This window comes from Camelus bactrianus, chromosome 13 (genome assembly GCF_048773025.1).
Source record: "Camelus bactrianus isolate YW-2024 breed Bactrian camel chromosome 13, ASM4877302v1, whole genome shotgun sequence".
Lineage (NCBI taxonomy): Eukaryota > Metazoa > Chordata > Mammalia > Artiodactyla > Camelidae > Camelus > Camelus bactrianus.
In genome coordinates, this window is record NC_133551.1 from 54,480,660 (window position 1) to 54,496,430 (window position 15,771).

Sequence of the window (15,771 nt, forward strand, 5' to 3'; positions counted from 1 at the left end):
TTCATCACATTCTTGGGAGGGTAGAATGGGACGACACTTGAGAAGTGTGTTTAGCAGATGGTAGTTGTGAGCTGCGGGGGCCTGGAAGGAAGAAGGTGCAGGACAGACCACACAAGAGCCATGTTGTCACCAATGAACATTTATTGAGTGTCCACATGTGCACAGCTTTGAACTTGGCGATCACAGAACGCACTGGGGGAGGGAGGGGGGAAGGGTAGGGGGAAGGGAAGCAAGGAATCGGGTTTGGGGGGTCCCCTGGGTTCATAAGAAAGGTAGTCCCTGCTGGAGCCGCCAGTCGCGTCTCTCTACAGAGGAGTCAAAAGCAGGGATGGGAGTTAAAGCCAGGCACCACGATGGCGATGGGGTGCAATCACTAGGGAAACATGCGGATTCTGGGAAGCGTCCCTCTGGTTCCTGGCTCCAGCCAGGCCAGATGGCACCAGGGAGATAGGGACCAGATGCTCAGGTGTCCAAGCAGGGATAAGGACAGGCAAAATAAATAACTCCCCAACCCCCATTGTCACTCTGCTGCAACACGACACAAAAAGCTTAGAGACCAGGGCCCCAGGGCTCCTGGGTCCCCTCAAGGAAGCTCAGGTGGAAGGAGGTTTCCCGACCCCCCACCAGGCCTGTCTGCCTCAGGTCTCCCTGGAAGGCTGGGGCAGTTCAGACCCTGGGTCACTGGAGTTGAGAGGAAGAACTGCGATGTCAATGGCCTGAGCCTGCTCTCTGCCCAAGGGGGCCAAGGGCAAGAACCAAACGGCCAACTTAAAGGACGTGGACCTGGAAGGCCCAAGGGGCACCACAGCCTAGGGGAGCCCACGCCCTGGCCGGCAGGGCACATGGGCTGAGGCAGCCGGCTCCTGCCAGCCCTGTCCCACGTGGGGTCCTCCCTCCTGTGAGGGAGCCAGACATTGGGCACAATGACACCTACTGCCCCCCACCCTGGGGGCTGCTCCAACCTCCCCCTGGCCTGGCAGGGACAGCCACGCTGATTTCCAAGCCAATCCCTGCCCCTGAGCGGGCCCAGGGGGGCGTGACGCAGTTCCTACACTTGAAGGGTGGGCACCATGCCCTCACCCTCGGAAAAGCCAGAAAGCTGGGGTGTTTGGGGGGGGAGTTCAGGGACGGGGTCCAATTTGGGGGCTTCAGGGAAGATGCCTCCTCCCTCCTTCCCTTCCCGCCCGCCCCCGGGTCTGTCCCCAGTGGGTGCCCCCTCAGGGCTCTGCCAGGCATTGCTCCAGGGCAGCCATGCGGTAGTGGCTGGCTGTCTCCTCACCCGCCTGCAGCCTCATGGCCTCCCGGCACAGCCGGTTGGCCCGAGCCAACTCAACCAGGACACCCTGATAGGCAGCTACCATCTCAGGCTTGACGGAGTTGGGGCTGACGCTGCCCAGCAGCTGGAGCAGCTCCTGCGGCCAGCGGGAACGCAGGGCGGCGGGGGCCAGCCAGGGCAGCAGGGGTACGCAGCCCGTGAAGGCCTGCATGCCCAGGAACCAGAGCTCCTGCAGATCAGCCCAGATGCCCTCATAGTCAGGGGACAGGGCTAGCACTGCCTGGTCTGAGCCAGGCGTGGCCCGTGCCACGTGGGATTGCGACAGGAAGAGGATGGCGGCTGCGAAGAAACCTCGGGACGCTGGTGTTCCCTGAAGAGCTGGAAGGCAAGGAGGGAGGGGGGCATGAACCAGAGGGGCCAGCTGCCTCGCCAGACCCTTCCTTTCCCTTCCTAGTGGGCACACTCAGGAGCTGAAGCATAGCCCAGAATCAGCCTGCCTGGGTTCAAACCCTACCTCTGACTTCACTGTGTGACCTTGGGTCACTTTTCTGGGTCTTGTTTCTTCAACTTGTAAAACGGGGCCAAGAGTGCTAATCTTAGAACTCTGTCATGAGAATGAAATGTAACAATCTTGGAACACTCAACCTCGTGGTCGGACCCTCCTATAGTCTGAGTAGTGAGGGGGGAGCCTCTGCCAGGCCAAGACCTTTAAAGGCTGAGGAGGGGCCAGCAATTTGATTCTTAGGCCAGAAGAGGGTGCCAGAGGGGGCCGTGGGCTGGCGCCTAGGCTCGGCTCACCCGCCTGCAGGGGTTCGCCTCTGCACTGCAGAGGCTCTCCCCTCTAGAGGCTGTCAGGCTAACCTGGTGGCATCTGTGGATGAACCAGCACTGGGGCTCTGCTCAGGGGCTGTGGAGATGCAGCTTGGACTGAGGGAGCACGGGGGCTAGAGAGCAGAGCGGCTCCTGGTCCACCAGGACATGCTCCCCTTCCTGCCGGGACCCACCCCCTCCCCCGCCTCCCGGCCACAGAGAACAGAGGCAACTGAGGGTACGGGCTTGTTACACCCTGTTCCCAGGCATCTGCGCAGCTCCTCCAACCTGACAGATGGGGCACAGGGAACAGGCGGGGACAGAGGGACCCAAGCAGACACCCACGGCCAAAGTGGGAGACACAGAGGGCTGGCAGGGGCTGGAGCGGATGCCCCTCCCCCCCAACATGCAGCCGAGTGAGGTGGGTGGGGGAGAAGGTAGGTGCCGAGGAGCAAGGAAGCCTGTCACAAGGGAGGTGAGGTGCCAAGCAGAGAAAAACCTCAATGGGGAGAAGTCATGTTTTTGACTCAAAGCCTGGGTGGGGGCGGCTCCACCTTGAAAACACAGAATTCAGATTCCTCGGGCTGCTGGGGATTCCAGGTGCCTATGCCTGTGCCTCTGAGCAGGCCTGTGCTTACACCCACCAGATCTTGCCTTAAAAGTCTTCAGAAGGAAGAGAATGTTATCATTTTGGGAAGGAGGGTGGGGCGGGGCGGGGGATGGAGACACACTTCGGAGATTTCCTCTTGATTAGAAAATTCTGTAAAACCATTTTCTGAAAATGGTGACTTATGCCCAGACCACAGCAGGCCCACCACAGTCTTCTGCCTTTATCTGTTAGGACTGGGTCCCCAGGGCTTACCTGGAGAGGTGCTAAGGAGCCGGGCCATGAGGAGGCCCAGGGTGGCCACGTTGGCAGCCAGGAGCAGCCTCCCCTGCTGCTGTACCAGTGCAGGCAGCGACGCCATCAGGGTGTTCATTAGAGACGTGAAGCAGGCATCTCGCCTGGGGAGAAAAAGAGGGAAAGATGGGAGACAGGGGATTAGTAGAGCCCAACCAAGCCCAGGGAAAACCTGGGATCCTGGGTTCCCAGCTTCACCAGGCCAGGGTTTGGCAAGAAATTCAGTGGTAGCAGGGTGAACAGTTAACTCTGGGCCCTATTTGTGGCATCTGGGGGTAAGACTGGGTTATGGCTGGATCAGGTGGACATACATGCCCAGAGGGGTTCCAGAGATGCCAAATCCTTGTGTGGGGTGGCTCTCTCCATTCTGAGACCCTTTCATTTTAGCACTGACAGGAACCCATGGGCACAGGGAAGCAGAGTAGGAGGTTGAGATTTGGGGCAAGTTTGAGCAGGCCCTCTGCTTCCTGCAACCTTCTCCCTGGCCTCACTTGATCAGCCCCGGTGCAGTGACCACGAGGTTGAGGAAGATGTGACAGCAGGTCTGCAGGCCGATCTCCACGCTGTCGGGCAGCACTGAGGTGTCATGGCCAGGGGATGTGAGTTCCCACTGCTGCAGGAAATACTTGCACAGTAGTGAGGGGGCCCCCTCCTTGATCAGGATCTCCCGGGGCCCATCTTCGACTGTCAGGTGGCACCAGCCGGGTAGAAGGAGCCTGGGGGTGTAGAAGGGACAGATGTTGAGGGGAGAGATGAAGGCACAGGATTCCCTTTGGGGTGGGTGCCCCATCTAAGAGAAGTGGAAGTGGGGGGAAGGAGAACACATCTTTGTAGGCACTGCAGAAAGAGCACAAGCTTCAGAGCTGCACAGGCCTGTGTCACACTTGGGCTCTGCCAGCCAGTGTGAGTGTGGGCAAGTTACTTAAACCTCCTGGAGCCTGTTTCCTCATCCTGAAGGCACGGATGAGACTTCTGTCCTAGATTTGCTGTGTGGACCAAATGAGATCATTTTGGTAAAGGGCATAGTAAAAAACCCTGGCAGGCAGGGGATGCTCAACAAGCAGAATTTCTCTCTCTACAGAGTAATCTGGGCTTGGCAAGTGAGACAAGGCAGCCCAGGTGTCCGGTGGGAAGCAGCCCCCCCGCTCCCCCAACAAACAGAAATAATATTAAGTCTCATGCCCCAGTCGGGAAACCCAGCACAGCCCATTTTGGGGGGAGAGGAGGTGTCCCTGTGTTACACTCTCCTTTAGAACAGTCTGGCTGAACAGACCATAACTGCAAACTCACCGGAGAGCGTCCCCTGGCCAGGTGGGCCCTGGGGTGGTGGGGGAGATGGCCAGGGTGGCCACCTGCTGGGAGAGGTCATTGGCCTCCTCAGCCTCCTCGTAGAGGGTCTTGGCATAGCGCACGAGGAAGGGCAGCAGCTGGCAGACCTCCTTGCGCAGGGATGAGGTCTCCTCGGCCAGCCAGGCACCCAGGATCCGCACAGAAGCAAACACAAAAGGCTCCTTCTGCTTCTCCTGCCCCACCTGTTGCCAAAGGACCCCTTGAGATGGAGCAGGACCAGAGACCCTCCCCTGCCTGGTCGCCATGCCAGCCAGCCTAGAAATAACAAAGCTAGAAGGGAATACTGGCCTGTGAGCCCTTCAAAGGTAGGCCTTGAGCACCCAGCACCTGGTAGGGACACACTCGAAGGGTCTGGGCATGGAGCAGGCCCTCAGGGCCTGCCTGCTGAGCAAGCTGGACTTCATACGACATGCCCCTGCACTCTCTGGGACTCAAGTCACCTCCACCTGTCCCTCACCTCTAAAGTATCTCAAGGTTAGAAGGAAACTCACAGATCCAAAGCTAAGTAAACACTCCCTTAACAGTGGCTCTGACCTCGAGTGGGAGGCCTGGATGCTGGCTACTAGGTAAATACCCTCAGTGGTGGGAGAGAAGCCCCCTTTCTGGCTAAATCAGAAAGAATGAGACAATGGGAGCTTGGCATGGTGGGTGGGAACTATGGCTGGTGAATTCAGAGACCAGAGTTCTGAGTGAACCCCTGTGGGACAGAGAGCTGGATTCTCAGACAGGGAGGGAGGAGGGGATGTTGGGGAGGCCAGGGAGGCAATCAAATGGAGTTAGCTGAACCTCTACAGAGGCCATGAACCAGGCTGCCCTGGTCCTTCTCCCTGCACAGTTACAAGTTTGTTGTGTATGTGTGTAAAACAATGCTATAGATTGAGAAGAACAGACTGCTTCAATTTTGTGTGTGTGGACTGGGGGGAGGGTTGTGAGTGGGAGGTTACTGTGTTGCGTGTGCGCGTGTGTGTACTGTGATATGAGTGCACATATGGTGTGTGGTATGGTGCTTGTGTGGAGGCTCAGGGAGGGAGAGAGAGGGGGGCTTGGCCACACACTACTCCCTGGAGTGCTGCAGGATCAGCCTTTAGTAGGTGCGTCTTCAATGCTTCCCCTTTACACCCAGGTGCAGGGAATTCACTCCCCGCTTTCCCTTGCCTTCTGGCTCGTCCCCACACTGAGCCCCCTCTGTGGGCCACTGCATCCTCACCTGCTGCAAGTAGTGGATGACAGACCCGATGGCCTCCTTCATGACGCTCACGAGCTGCACCTTCTGTGGCTCCTTAAGCAGTGACTGCTCACAGCGGGTGCATTCCTGGATCCCCAACTCCATGAGGGCATAGCAGGCGGTCACCACATCCTCTTTCACCTCTGTGCCTGTCTCCTCCAGTGCCAGCCGCACCTCCACGCATGCCAGGTTCACCAGCAGGGCCAGGAACTTGCTCCCGGAGTTGCCCGCTGGGATCCAGTCGGAGCCGCAGGTGTGCGCCAGGCGAGCTGCCAGCTTCAGTGCGGGGTTGCGCTGCCAGGAGCTCAGCTTGCTGCCTAGGATGCGTGCCAGCCCGGCCTGCAGATCCCGGAGGCATTCCGAGGGCACGGTTGTCGGGGGCAGAAAGAGGGGCAGCAGCTGGCAGAGCTCAAACTTGCTGGCATCCTCAGCTTTCTGGAAATCTTCACTGAGGCCCCGCAAAACAGCCAGCAGGTCGGGCTCGGCCTCCTTCCAGCACTGTGTCTCGGCAGCAGCCAGCAGCCCCACTAGGAGTGCCAGGGCCTGGTCAAAGCCATAGCCGTGCCCCAGGTATGCCTGACACAGGGCAGACACGGTGCCTCCGGCAATTAGGTGTCGGGGCCCACGGGGTGTGCCTGCCACAGCTGTCAGGCACTGGTAGGTGTCATCGATCATGGAACGGCGGGCAGCATCATCAGGGTCCCCCCGGGCTGTGAGGAAGGTGCTAAGGATGGGGATCTTGTTCAGGACCTGGGGATGGGCGGCTAGTTCAGGGTCGCTGCAGAAGCAGGCCAGCAGGGCCACACCCAGGGCCCGGAGAACGTGGTCGGGGCAGCCATCTGGCGCCTCCTTGGAGGTCAGGAGACGATTGGGGAAGGTGAAGCCGACGGCATCAAAGATCCGCCGCCGAGTTTTGGCATCGATGTCACCTGCTTTGACTGCCTTGGTCACCTAAGGGAGGTATGTGCCATCAGTGGGATGAAAGGAAGAGGTGTCAAAGACTGTCTCCTGCACCCTGGGGGTTGACCATTAGCAGGATTAGGGTTATGTAACAGGACTCACTCTGGGATAAGGAAGCATCTCAGATGTCACTTCATCCAGCTCCTTCCTTCTCCTCAGAGACAGAAAGGTGTGACCCCTGGGATCCCTCATCTACGATAACCCCTGTGGAAGGGAGGTCCAGTCCTCCTCTACTACTCGTTCTGCCGTTTCAGCACCTGGTCAGTTGGGAAGTTCCTCCTGATGTCTATGCTAGATGCCCACAACCTGAGCTGGAAGAGGCTTACAACTCAGTGTTTAAAATCTTCCAAGGATTTAGGGTCCCTCCTTAACTGTATCTCCAGAGAAGCCTCTGATCCATTCCCGCCACCTTCTCAGGGGAAATGGCTCCTGTGTCTCGCCGCGCAGCCTGTCAAAACATTTCCCCTTACATTTCACCTAAACACCTCCTCTGCTGCAGTGTGAGCCCTTGACTCTGGAGCCTTCTCCCTGTTGCCATGGCAAACAAGCAGCGGCTGTACTCCCTCCTCCCTTCACCCCCCCCATCAACCCCCCCCTTCCCAGCAATGCAGCTCCTGTTCTGCTGTCCCCAGCTTGGGTTCCTCCAATAGGGCTAAGCCCTGAACCAGATCCTTTACCCTCAACCTACATATTGCGATCCTGGCCATCCCCTAGGACCCTTTCCCAGTCACTTCCAGTCCTGCAACTCTCTCCACCCCCAAAACAATCATCCCCAGCCCTCAAGTACTCTGCACTAGTTACTACCTGCTGCTGTTACCCTGTGAGTCAACTCCCATCTGCTCTGGGACGCCCCAGAGAGCAGACCCAGGCAGCCTCTTCCAAAGCTCCTAGGGCCATAAGCCTTATTCACCCCCATTCTCCCCTTTGCTTCCCTCCTCAGGGGAGCAAAAATGAGTCCACAGGCAGGCACCTGGGGCCTTCTTTGGTGTCTCCAGGGTTATCAGCACCATCTATGTATCCTAGGGGATTTCTGACCCCATTCCTAGGGGGCCCAACCACCCAGCCCTTCCCACTCCCAATTTTCAGTCAGTTCCTTACTAGCAGCAGGGCTGCAAACTGCTCGCTGTCATTCTTGGCCTCACGGAGGGCTCCCAGGTAGCGTTCCAGGGTGGGGTTTCGGCCCTCTGCTTGGTTCAGAGCTGGCTCGCAATCCGAGGCCATGATGCCCGCCTTGCCCAACTGTGAACACAAGAGGGACTGAGCATCCCTCTGCAGAGGAGGGGTGGGGGTGGGAGTGGAGGATGGAGGGAGGGATTAGCACAGAGGGAGGGGAGGATCAGGAGGATGGACTCCTCGGGACTGACTTCTCTTGGGGGAGTCCCTTTAAGGGGCTGGACCCTCAAGTCCTTAGGGATAAAGAAGGGACCCTGGTCCAAGGTCACCTCCAGAAAGCGGGAAAGAAGGACCATGCATCCTGCTGCTCAACTGGACAGCTCTCCTCACCAATCTCCTGGGGGTGGGAGGGGGCTGGCCCACTACTCAGATGCCCCCTGGCACCAGAGGCCAGGTTTTGTCTCCCTCCACCAGGCATACAGGGAGGAAGGGAGTGGTGAGGACAGACAGGGAGGGATGGAGACATATATGGGTGAAGTTCGATTATCCGGACTCAAGCTAACATGAGGGAAAAGGGCATCCTAGGTTTCCTTTCCCCTCCCTTCTTCAGAAGAGGCAGGAGGCAAGCTTCAGCAGAAGTGAGGAAGCAGGGTACTAACCAGGGAAGGCTCTGACACCCCTCTGGGGACCCCACCCCTCCAGCCAGGGCTCTCAGTCGCCCCCGCAGGCTCTTTGCCTCCTCTCCTTTCCCTCCCTCGGGCAGAAGCTGCAGCAGCAACAGCAGCAGAAGCAGCAGAAGCAGCAGCAGAATTAACCCCTTGCACTCCCTCTTCTCGCCCTCCCCGTCTGGCTACCAGCCTGTGGGTGCCGGCAGGGGCTGGAGAAGCAAGAAGGGGTCCCGGGTAGCTCCCAGGACAACGGAGAATCCAAAAGCCGGATAATCGAAGCGGGGCTGCTGAGATGGGAAGAGGAGAAAGGGAGAAGGGTTCTTGGCGGTCACCACCTGTCCCGCCGCAGCCAGGTCACAACACGACATTGATGAAGTCACGACAGGGCAGCGATGAGATCACACTTCACGATGGCGCGGTGATGTCACGGAGAGATCAGGGCAAAATCACGACATGGGACAGCCCCCAAAGATGACAGGGCAAATTTTAAAAAAAGATATAGCTATATATTGAGAAGGGCTGTGACAAAATGGAGTCTCGACAGGGCACGATGATGTCGCGATATGGCGAGATGGAGTCACGATAGGGTCCCCGGGGTGTGTCGGCATCGATCAGCGCCGGCTCGGAGTGGCCCCGGCTGGGATGTAGGGGAGGGGTGCCTGAAGGGGGCTGAGCTCACCAGGCTGCGGCCCCGAGCAGCGAAGTCTTCTCCAAACGCGATGCTCCTGAGCCTGGGGCCGCTGCTCACGCCGCGTTGCCCACTCCCGGCTCCGGGCAGCTGCAGCTCCACCCCCACCCCCGCAGCGATCTCGACCAATCGGCGGCGGCCTCACTCCAAGCTCTGGCCAATGGTAAGGCTGGGCGCTAAGCCGTAGGGTATGCTGCCGTTGCCGCCATTTTGCTTGTGGGTATTGCCAGAGTCTGGGGCCTGGGGTTCGCAGCGGGCGGGTGAAGGTGCAGACCGCCTCTGGAGAGCGGGAGGCGACAGCCTGGGGACTCAGGTTCCTTCGCTCGTGCGTAGTTCTACCCTCCCCAGCACTGCCCCTCCTCCCCCTCGGGCTCGCGGCTGGAATCGAGCTTCCGGTGCGGGGGGTAGCAGGAGAGATTGCTTAGCGTGAAGAGTGTGTTTCCGGGTTGAGCCCTGGGAGGTGGGAGGGGGCGGTGTTTCCGGCCGCCGTTGCTGTTCTGGGAGGCTGAGGCGAGAGGGAGCTTGCCGGGTGGGGAGCCGCACTCCCGTCTTTCTTTTCCTCCTCCTCAGGGTGAGGGGAGCGAAGGTTGGGGCTCCGACCCCATGGACCGGGAGGAGGCGGAGGCCGCCGAGACCCGGGGCCCCGCCTTGTGGCCCTGAGCCCCGGTAGGTGGCCGGGGGCGGCTGGCTGCCTGCCAGGCCGAGGACCACGAGCCCAGGGGAGGGGCAAGCGGTACGGGCGACTTCTGGGGGTGCGCTAGCCGGTTGCTGGGACCCAGAGGTGGCGCTCCTGGCCCGGCTTGGGTAGCCAACTGCTTCTGGCTTTGCAGGTGCGGAGCTGGAGTCCCAGGCTGAACCCCGCATCTTTTGGGCCTGGCCTGGTCATGCGGCCCCCTCCATCCCTTGCTGACTGACTGACAGACCGGGCTCGAGGCGTGCTGACCTCCTTCCTCCCTCGCCCTTAGCTGCTGACTCTAGTGTTTGTTCTCCCTACCAAGACAAAGTTGATGCAGAATAAGGGGGGCGGGGCTGAGCTCTACTTGTAAATTATAACGCGAAACGTGCCTTATTCGGGACTTGGAAAATTTTGACCCAAGAGGGGTCCTTTGGTGGCTACAGTGAGCACAAAGGTGAAATGAAGGAAGTCAAGAGAGAAGGAGACCTAACGTGGGATTCCAGGAAAGCTTTGCTTTTTCTCACCTCGTGGTGGTTATGCCCACCCGACAATAGATGCAGTTAGTGAAGAGCATTAGCTGACTCTCCTTGTGCTTTCTTAACTGATTAACAGACTGGAAGCTAGGAACAAATTAGAAAAACGACCTCCCAGAACAATCTGTTCATTTTCCCAGCTATTTGGAAAACAATGTCTGCAGATATAAGCAAAGCTATTCATGGCAGTCTGTTCTGTAACTTTCCCAAATACGAGACTTTTAAAAGAGCTTTATTCTTGATTACTCATACCAGCTGAATTGGCTGTTTCAGACGTGCTCTATCGTTGTTCAAACATATCTTATCGCTGGGTACATAAATGGAGTTCACGTATGTAGCTGACAGACTGAACTATGATACATCCCCCATCAACCTGAAGTATTAAGTAAACATTACCCCCTGCTCTGTGGGAACAGCTGCTGCAACAGAGAGTGCTTTTATTTCGAGTGTACTTGTAACGCCCTAAATGCCAGAACTATTGCAAGCTTTTTTAGATTTTCATTTGTCAAGTATTGTGGGGGTGTGTGTTCTCTCCCTGGGCTGTTTCCCTTTGATAATGTTACAAACCATTTGGATCTTGGTGATGTGTTGTTGTTCCTGCCTCTGGTCAGCAAGCCTTTGACTGGACCCTAGCAGTGATTTGTGCCTTTAGGCAATTGTAGGTTTCAGAGGAATGACTGGTTGTGAGTTCACGTGAAAATAACTCTGCTTCTCTCTCTTGCATGGTTTGTGAGACATTGCACTTCTAATCAGCTTGCTAACCCAGTGGTGTTTATTACTCCCATTTTCAAAACCTATTCATTTCTTTCATGCTTCTGTTGCCCACCTGCCATGCTATTGATGACAGGTGTTGAGTCACCTTGAGTTTAAAATCCTTTTGTGGTAGGCAGAAGTGTGTTGGGTAAGATTCACACACACACACACACACACACACACACACACACACACACACACACACACACACAGTCACACTCACCTCTTCCATCTTGGGAGGCTAGAAAAGTTGCCGGATATACTTTCTAACTTAGGCTCCATTTCATAATCTCTTGAACATGTTTCTGGCCCACACACCTCTTTTTTGCCTCCTGATCCCTAACATACAAACTACAAACCACTAGAAATAGGAATGGATGGAAGTGAATGAGAAAGATGAAGTCCTTCAGATGCTTGAGGCTCAGTGAAAAGTTTTTCTTGGGTGGACTGTACCTTAGTTTTGCAGCTCTGTGTGCGGGTCTGTTTCCTGGTATTAGTCACTATTGCTCTCCAGCCCATACAATGCTGGCCGGGTGTTGTGAGTTTATGTCGTTTGCCAGACATTGATGACAGGTGCATTTTTAGGACTGAAGATAAATGAATTGCTTCTTCAGAAGCAACCTTTGTAATGTTGCCAAGATTTATGTAATAATTTATACAATATAGGAAAGTTGTATAAGAGAGAAAAACTGATGGAAAATCATTTTCTCTTCTGGAAGGGACCTAAATCATTCAGCACCTAGATTCTAGAGTAGCCAACACAATGCCTGGTACATAATAGGAGCTGTGTAAATATTTGTTGAATGGATATATGAATTTAAGTCAGGAATTGCAAATGATTCTAAGGATCAAGGAGGTGACATCAAAGTGTAAACTGGATAGATTTTAAAGATAAGAGTGGTGGGGACAGTAACAAACTGGAGAGTGCATGCCCTGCCTAAAGACAATCACATTAAAACTTCTAGAAAACAAAGCTAGAAAAACCTCCAGATTAGTTTACCTCTGATGCTCCATACTCTTCTTTTCATAGATAAGAAAGTGTTTGGATAAAGTCTGAAAGTTGTTAATAGCAGAACTGGAACTGAAACTCAAATCTTTTTTTTTTCAGTCTGGCGCTCTTCCCATTCTTCCACATAGATGATTAACTGTTAGACTGGAAAATAATGGAATATAAAGTGTTTCAGTTTTACTGTAGATTCATTTCATATCCTTGCTGTGTTTTTATCCTGATAATTATAGGCTATGCCAAAGCTCAGGTTTGAAATTTATGGGCAGGTAAGAGCAATGAAAGACAAACTTGAAATTTTTCTTCTCCCTAATCTCTCACACTCTCTAGCATTCCACATTTCGAGGAATCAATTATTAATTACTTGGCATATAATTTCTTCTTTTTCTGTCTTTCTAGTGGACTTGTTCTGCCTGTCTGGAAGGCCATGGAGAACCTGGGAATCAAGCCAAGTGCTGCTTCCTGGATTTTATCAGGATTTTTTTGGCAGACATTTATGAAGTGGTTGAGAAGTCTGTACCTGATTTATATTTGCTTCTGCTTCAGTGCTCTGTGGTTGTCAACAGGTACCATTTTCTTTATATATTTAAGATTTTTTTTTTAAAGGGTACTCTGTATGAGTTCTTCAGTTCATTTTAAATACTAGGAACCAGGAAAGCAATCTGCTAATTGACAGAAATAGTCATCCTTTTGGTGGACACTTAGTTTGTTGAGTTTGTTTATTGTCTTAGAACCAAAATTTAAATCTTAAGGGAGAACTGGCATGATCATGATAATTTTCATATTTGATGAAGATGTAATGAAAAAAAAAAAAAAAGGTTTCAAAGTTAGACAGAGCTGGGTCCTGGAGCTGGATGTTTCTTTCCACTTAACTATAAAACTTTGAGCAAGTTACCGATTGTCTGTTAGGAAGGATAAGACCCACCTCATAACTTGATTTAAAAGAGTATACTTCAATTTAAAAATACAAAAAAAAAAAAAAAGATAATATAAGTAAAGTGTGTAGCACAGTGCTCTAAACATGGGTGCTTAGTAAATGGTATTTTGTTTTCTTTCCTGAAGAGATAAACACTCTACACTTAGAGGGAGAATTTGTTCCTTGCTTTTTCCATAGAGAGGGATTATGCTGATAGATTTTTATAAAATATGCTTTCCTCTTAGAGATTATTTCACCAGTCTTGAACCTCTTGCCAGGAAAAAGTGCCAAGAAGGCTAAATTTCAAAGGATATCCTTTTTTTTCCTTTTGGTTCTTTTTTTGACATTGTTCTTTCAGAGTATGGAATGTGTGAAAATAGCAATTTGAGAACGACTTCTGAGTATGCTGCCTGTTCTGGGCAGTGACCAAAAGACTTCTGTTGTAGAGACCACTGTCTGGGATAACTAAGCAGCCTTTTGCTCCTATGATTATAAGGATTTCTGTTGCTTTCCTAAAGGAATTGGTGGCCATGATCTTGAGAATCAAGTAATTACTGTATTTAGCAATTTAGTAACATCAGCCTTGGGGTTTTTGTTGTTTTGCAGTGGTGGTCGATGATTGCTTAATTATAGCAGTGGAAATTGCAGTTGACAGAAAGCTGACCTGAATGTTTTTCACCCAGATGATGCTTTGCTGAGACAGCTAACTATTTCAGGCCAACATTTTATGTAAGATCATTTGAATTAAATAAGTAACTGATTTAACACCATCAGAATAGGAAAATGACATTTTTTTAAGTGTACCTGTAACATACCAGACCCCTGGTTATAAACATTACGTATCTCATTTAATCCTTATGATAACCTTAAAATGAATAGTTTTATTTTGTAGATAAGGAAATTGAGGCTCATGATGGGAAAAGTACCAGGGTCACACAGCAAAAACGTGACAGAGCCAGGAATCTAAATCCAGTTTTTTCCGTTTTAGAGCCTGCATTCTTTTTCTTCTGCTATGTTGCCTTCCAGCCACAGGTGATTTTTTTTTTTGGAGGACCAAAGACTGATTTTGCCCTGAACCAGGATGAGCAGCTTGCTATTTGAGAGATTCTGGGTATAGGGGAAGAAGTAGCATTTCTGAGTGTTACTGTATTTTCCAAGCTAGTTGGTTAAACATAATATCATGGGCTCATTAGGCTAGTCTTTAGTATCCCTGGAGCTTGGTACTTAAAAACAGCACCCTAATGAACAGATTGAGTGAAAAGGTGCAAAAGTGGTATTGTTAGTAGTGGTTCTCGTGGGAATTGGATTGTACTAGTTACATTTTAGAAAATTTTGGAGCTTTTATCGTGGAAGAACCAAAAATCTTGTGTGTTGAAACTGAGGGAACATGCAAGCAACACATGACAGACAGATTTGTTATATATTTTAATTTATCAGAGCTTTCTTACATCAATTAAAAAAAAAACACAATGTCGTAATAGTGAAAATGAATGAGACAGAGAGCGTATCATAAGTAAGAAATTAAAATGACTTAATAGGTGTTTTAAAAAATGTGCATTCTCATTACTAAGCAAAGAGCTGCAGATTAAAATGAGAAATCCTTTTTAACCTATCGTATTGATGAAGATCAAAGTAAAAATATCTAGTGCTCCCAAGGGGTGTTGGAGAATTTGAACAGAGAACTTTTTGGCATAAATCATCCTAAAAAAGTTCATACCCTTTGACCTGGTAATTCCCCTTTTAAGAATTTACCTCAAGGACATATTTAGATGGTTGTGAATGAGAGCATTCATCAACACTCATCTATTCTGTGTTACAAAACATTGCTACAACCTGCCCCACAATAGGAGTGTAGTGAAATTATGGTATGTCCACGTGGTGGAATATTACATGATCTCAAAACTCACATTTTAGAAGAATAAGTACATGGGAAGTTCTCCTAATTTTAAGTGGAAAAGCAGGAATCCAACTGCATATTCAGATTCAAAATTGGTGTCGATTTTGTGAAAAGAAAAAAATGTATATAACAGAAAGTCTGAAACAAGTTATATAACTAAATGTTTATTTATTTTTTTGATTAGTGGAATTATCTCTTTATACTTTCCTGTGCTTTCCAGGGTACATATTAACCCTTTATAAGGAGAAAAAACCTACCTGAAAAAGCAACACGATTGTAGCAAAAACCTATTGTTGGTAGCTTGAGTCAATATTTCTCTGCTTATGAGTTTGTTGTTTTTATCTGAACTCATATAAGTTTTCCTTGATAAAATACATTCTTGACTGTTTGCTGCTGTTACTTAGCTCATGGATTATAGAAATTATTCCTGAAAAACTAACCAAAATAAGGAATCTGTCCAGTTATCCCCATTCCTGTTTACCACTTAGCAGTTTCTTCATACCTGGGAGAGCGACAGATACCCACTGACTTATGTATAGTGGGCTTCTTTTTTATTTCAGCTTTGGGTTCAGTGTTAGAGCCCATTGCTAGAAAGAAGTGATTATAATTTGTCTGATAAAAGATGCTCTGTGTTTTCCTTGTGGGCCGTTGGATCACTATTTTTCTACTTAATGTTAATTATTAAATGGCTTAAAAAATAGCATTTTGGATCTGGGGATTATCAGTATCTGGAGACAAACGTAAAGTGACCCCAAGAATTTGGAAATTCCTGAAATAGATTGTCAGCTTCTTGTGAGCAGAGATTTTGCCTGTTTTGCTTAAGCCAGCTATTCCTAGCAAGTACCAAGGGCTTGGCACATAGTAGATGCACCATAAAAATATTTGTTGACTGAATAATGAATTAGCAAAGGGGATTGTCTTTTGAGAATTAAATGTTAAAATCAACACAATCTGTCATTTGAGAGTTTGAAAGTTAAAGCTTCATTTAAAATGAGCACA

The 15,771-nt window shown here is 51.2% G+C and overlaps 2 protein-coding genes across 9 annotated transcripts in view; one reads left to right on the forward strand and one right to left on the reverse strand.

Annotated features, from left to right (window-relative positions):
• Positions 1-123: 123 nt before the first annotated feature.
• NCDN (neurochondrin) lies at positions 124-9,313 on the reverse strand. The gene is made up of 7 exons (XM_010959915.3): positions 8,639-9,313; positions 7,621-7,761; positions 5,545-6,513; positions 4,278-4,519; positions 3,479-3,703; positions 2,949-3,091; positions 124-1,654 (listed from the first exon to the last, which is right to left on the reverse strand). The coding sequence occupies exons 1-7, from the start codon at positions 8,669-8,671 to the stop codon at positions 1,218-1,220; spliced, it is 2,190 nt and encodes a 729-aa protein (XP_010958217.2). The 5' UTR covers positions 8,672-9,313; the 3' UTR covers positions 124-1,217.
• Positions 9,219-15,771, forward strand: part of KIAA0319L (KIAA0319 like) — a 99,689-nt gene continuing 93,136 nt past the window's right edge. For 2 of the 8 annotated variants that reach the window (XM_045520350.2, XM_045520351.2), the window contains exons 1-2: positions 9,449-9,657; positions 12,359-12,525. In XM_045520350.2, the coding sequence (XP_045376306.2) occupies positions 12,387-12,525 (139 nt within the window). In that variant the 5' untranslated portion in view covers positions 9,449-9,657; positions 12,359-12,386. Of the gene's footprint in view, positions 9,387-9,448; positions 9,658-9,701; positions 9,822-12,358; positions 12,526-15,771 lie in introns of those variants that run through there. The other 6 variants (XR_006726696.2, XR_006726695.2, XM_010959914.3 and 3 more) reach the window with 5 other exon arrangements.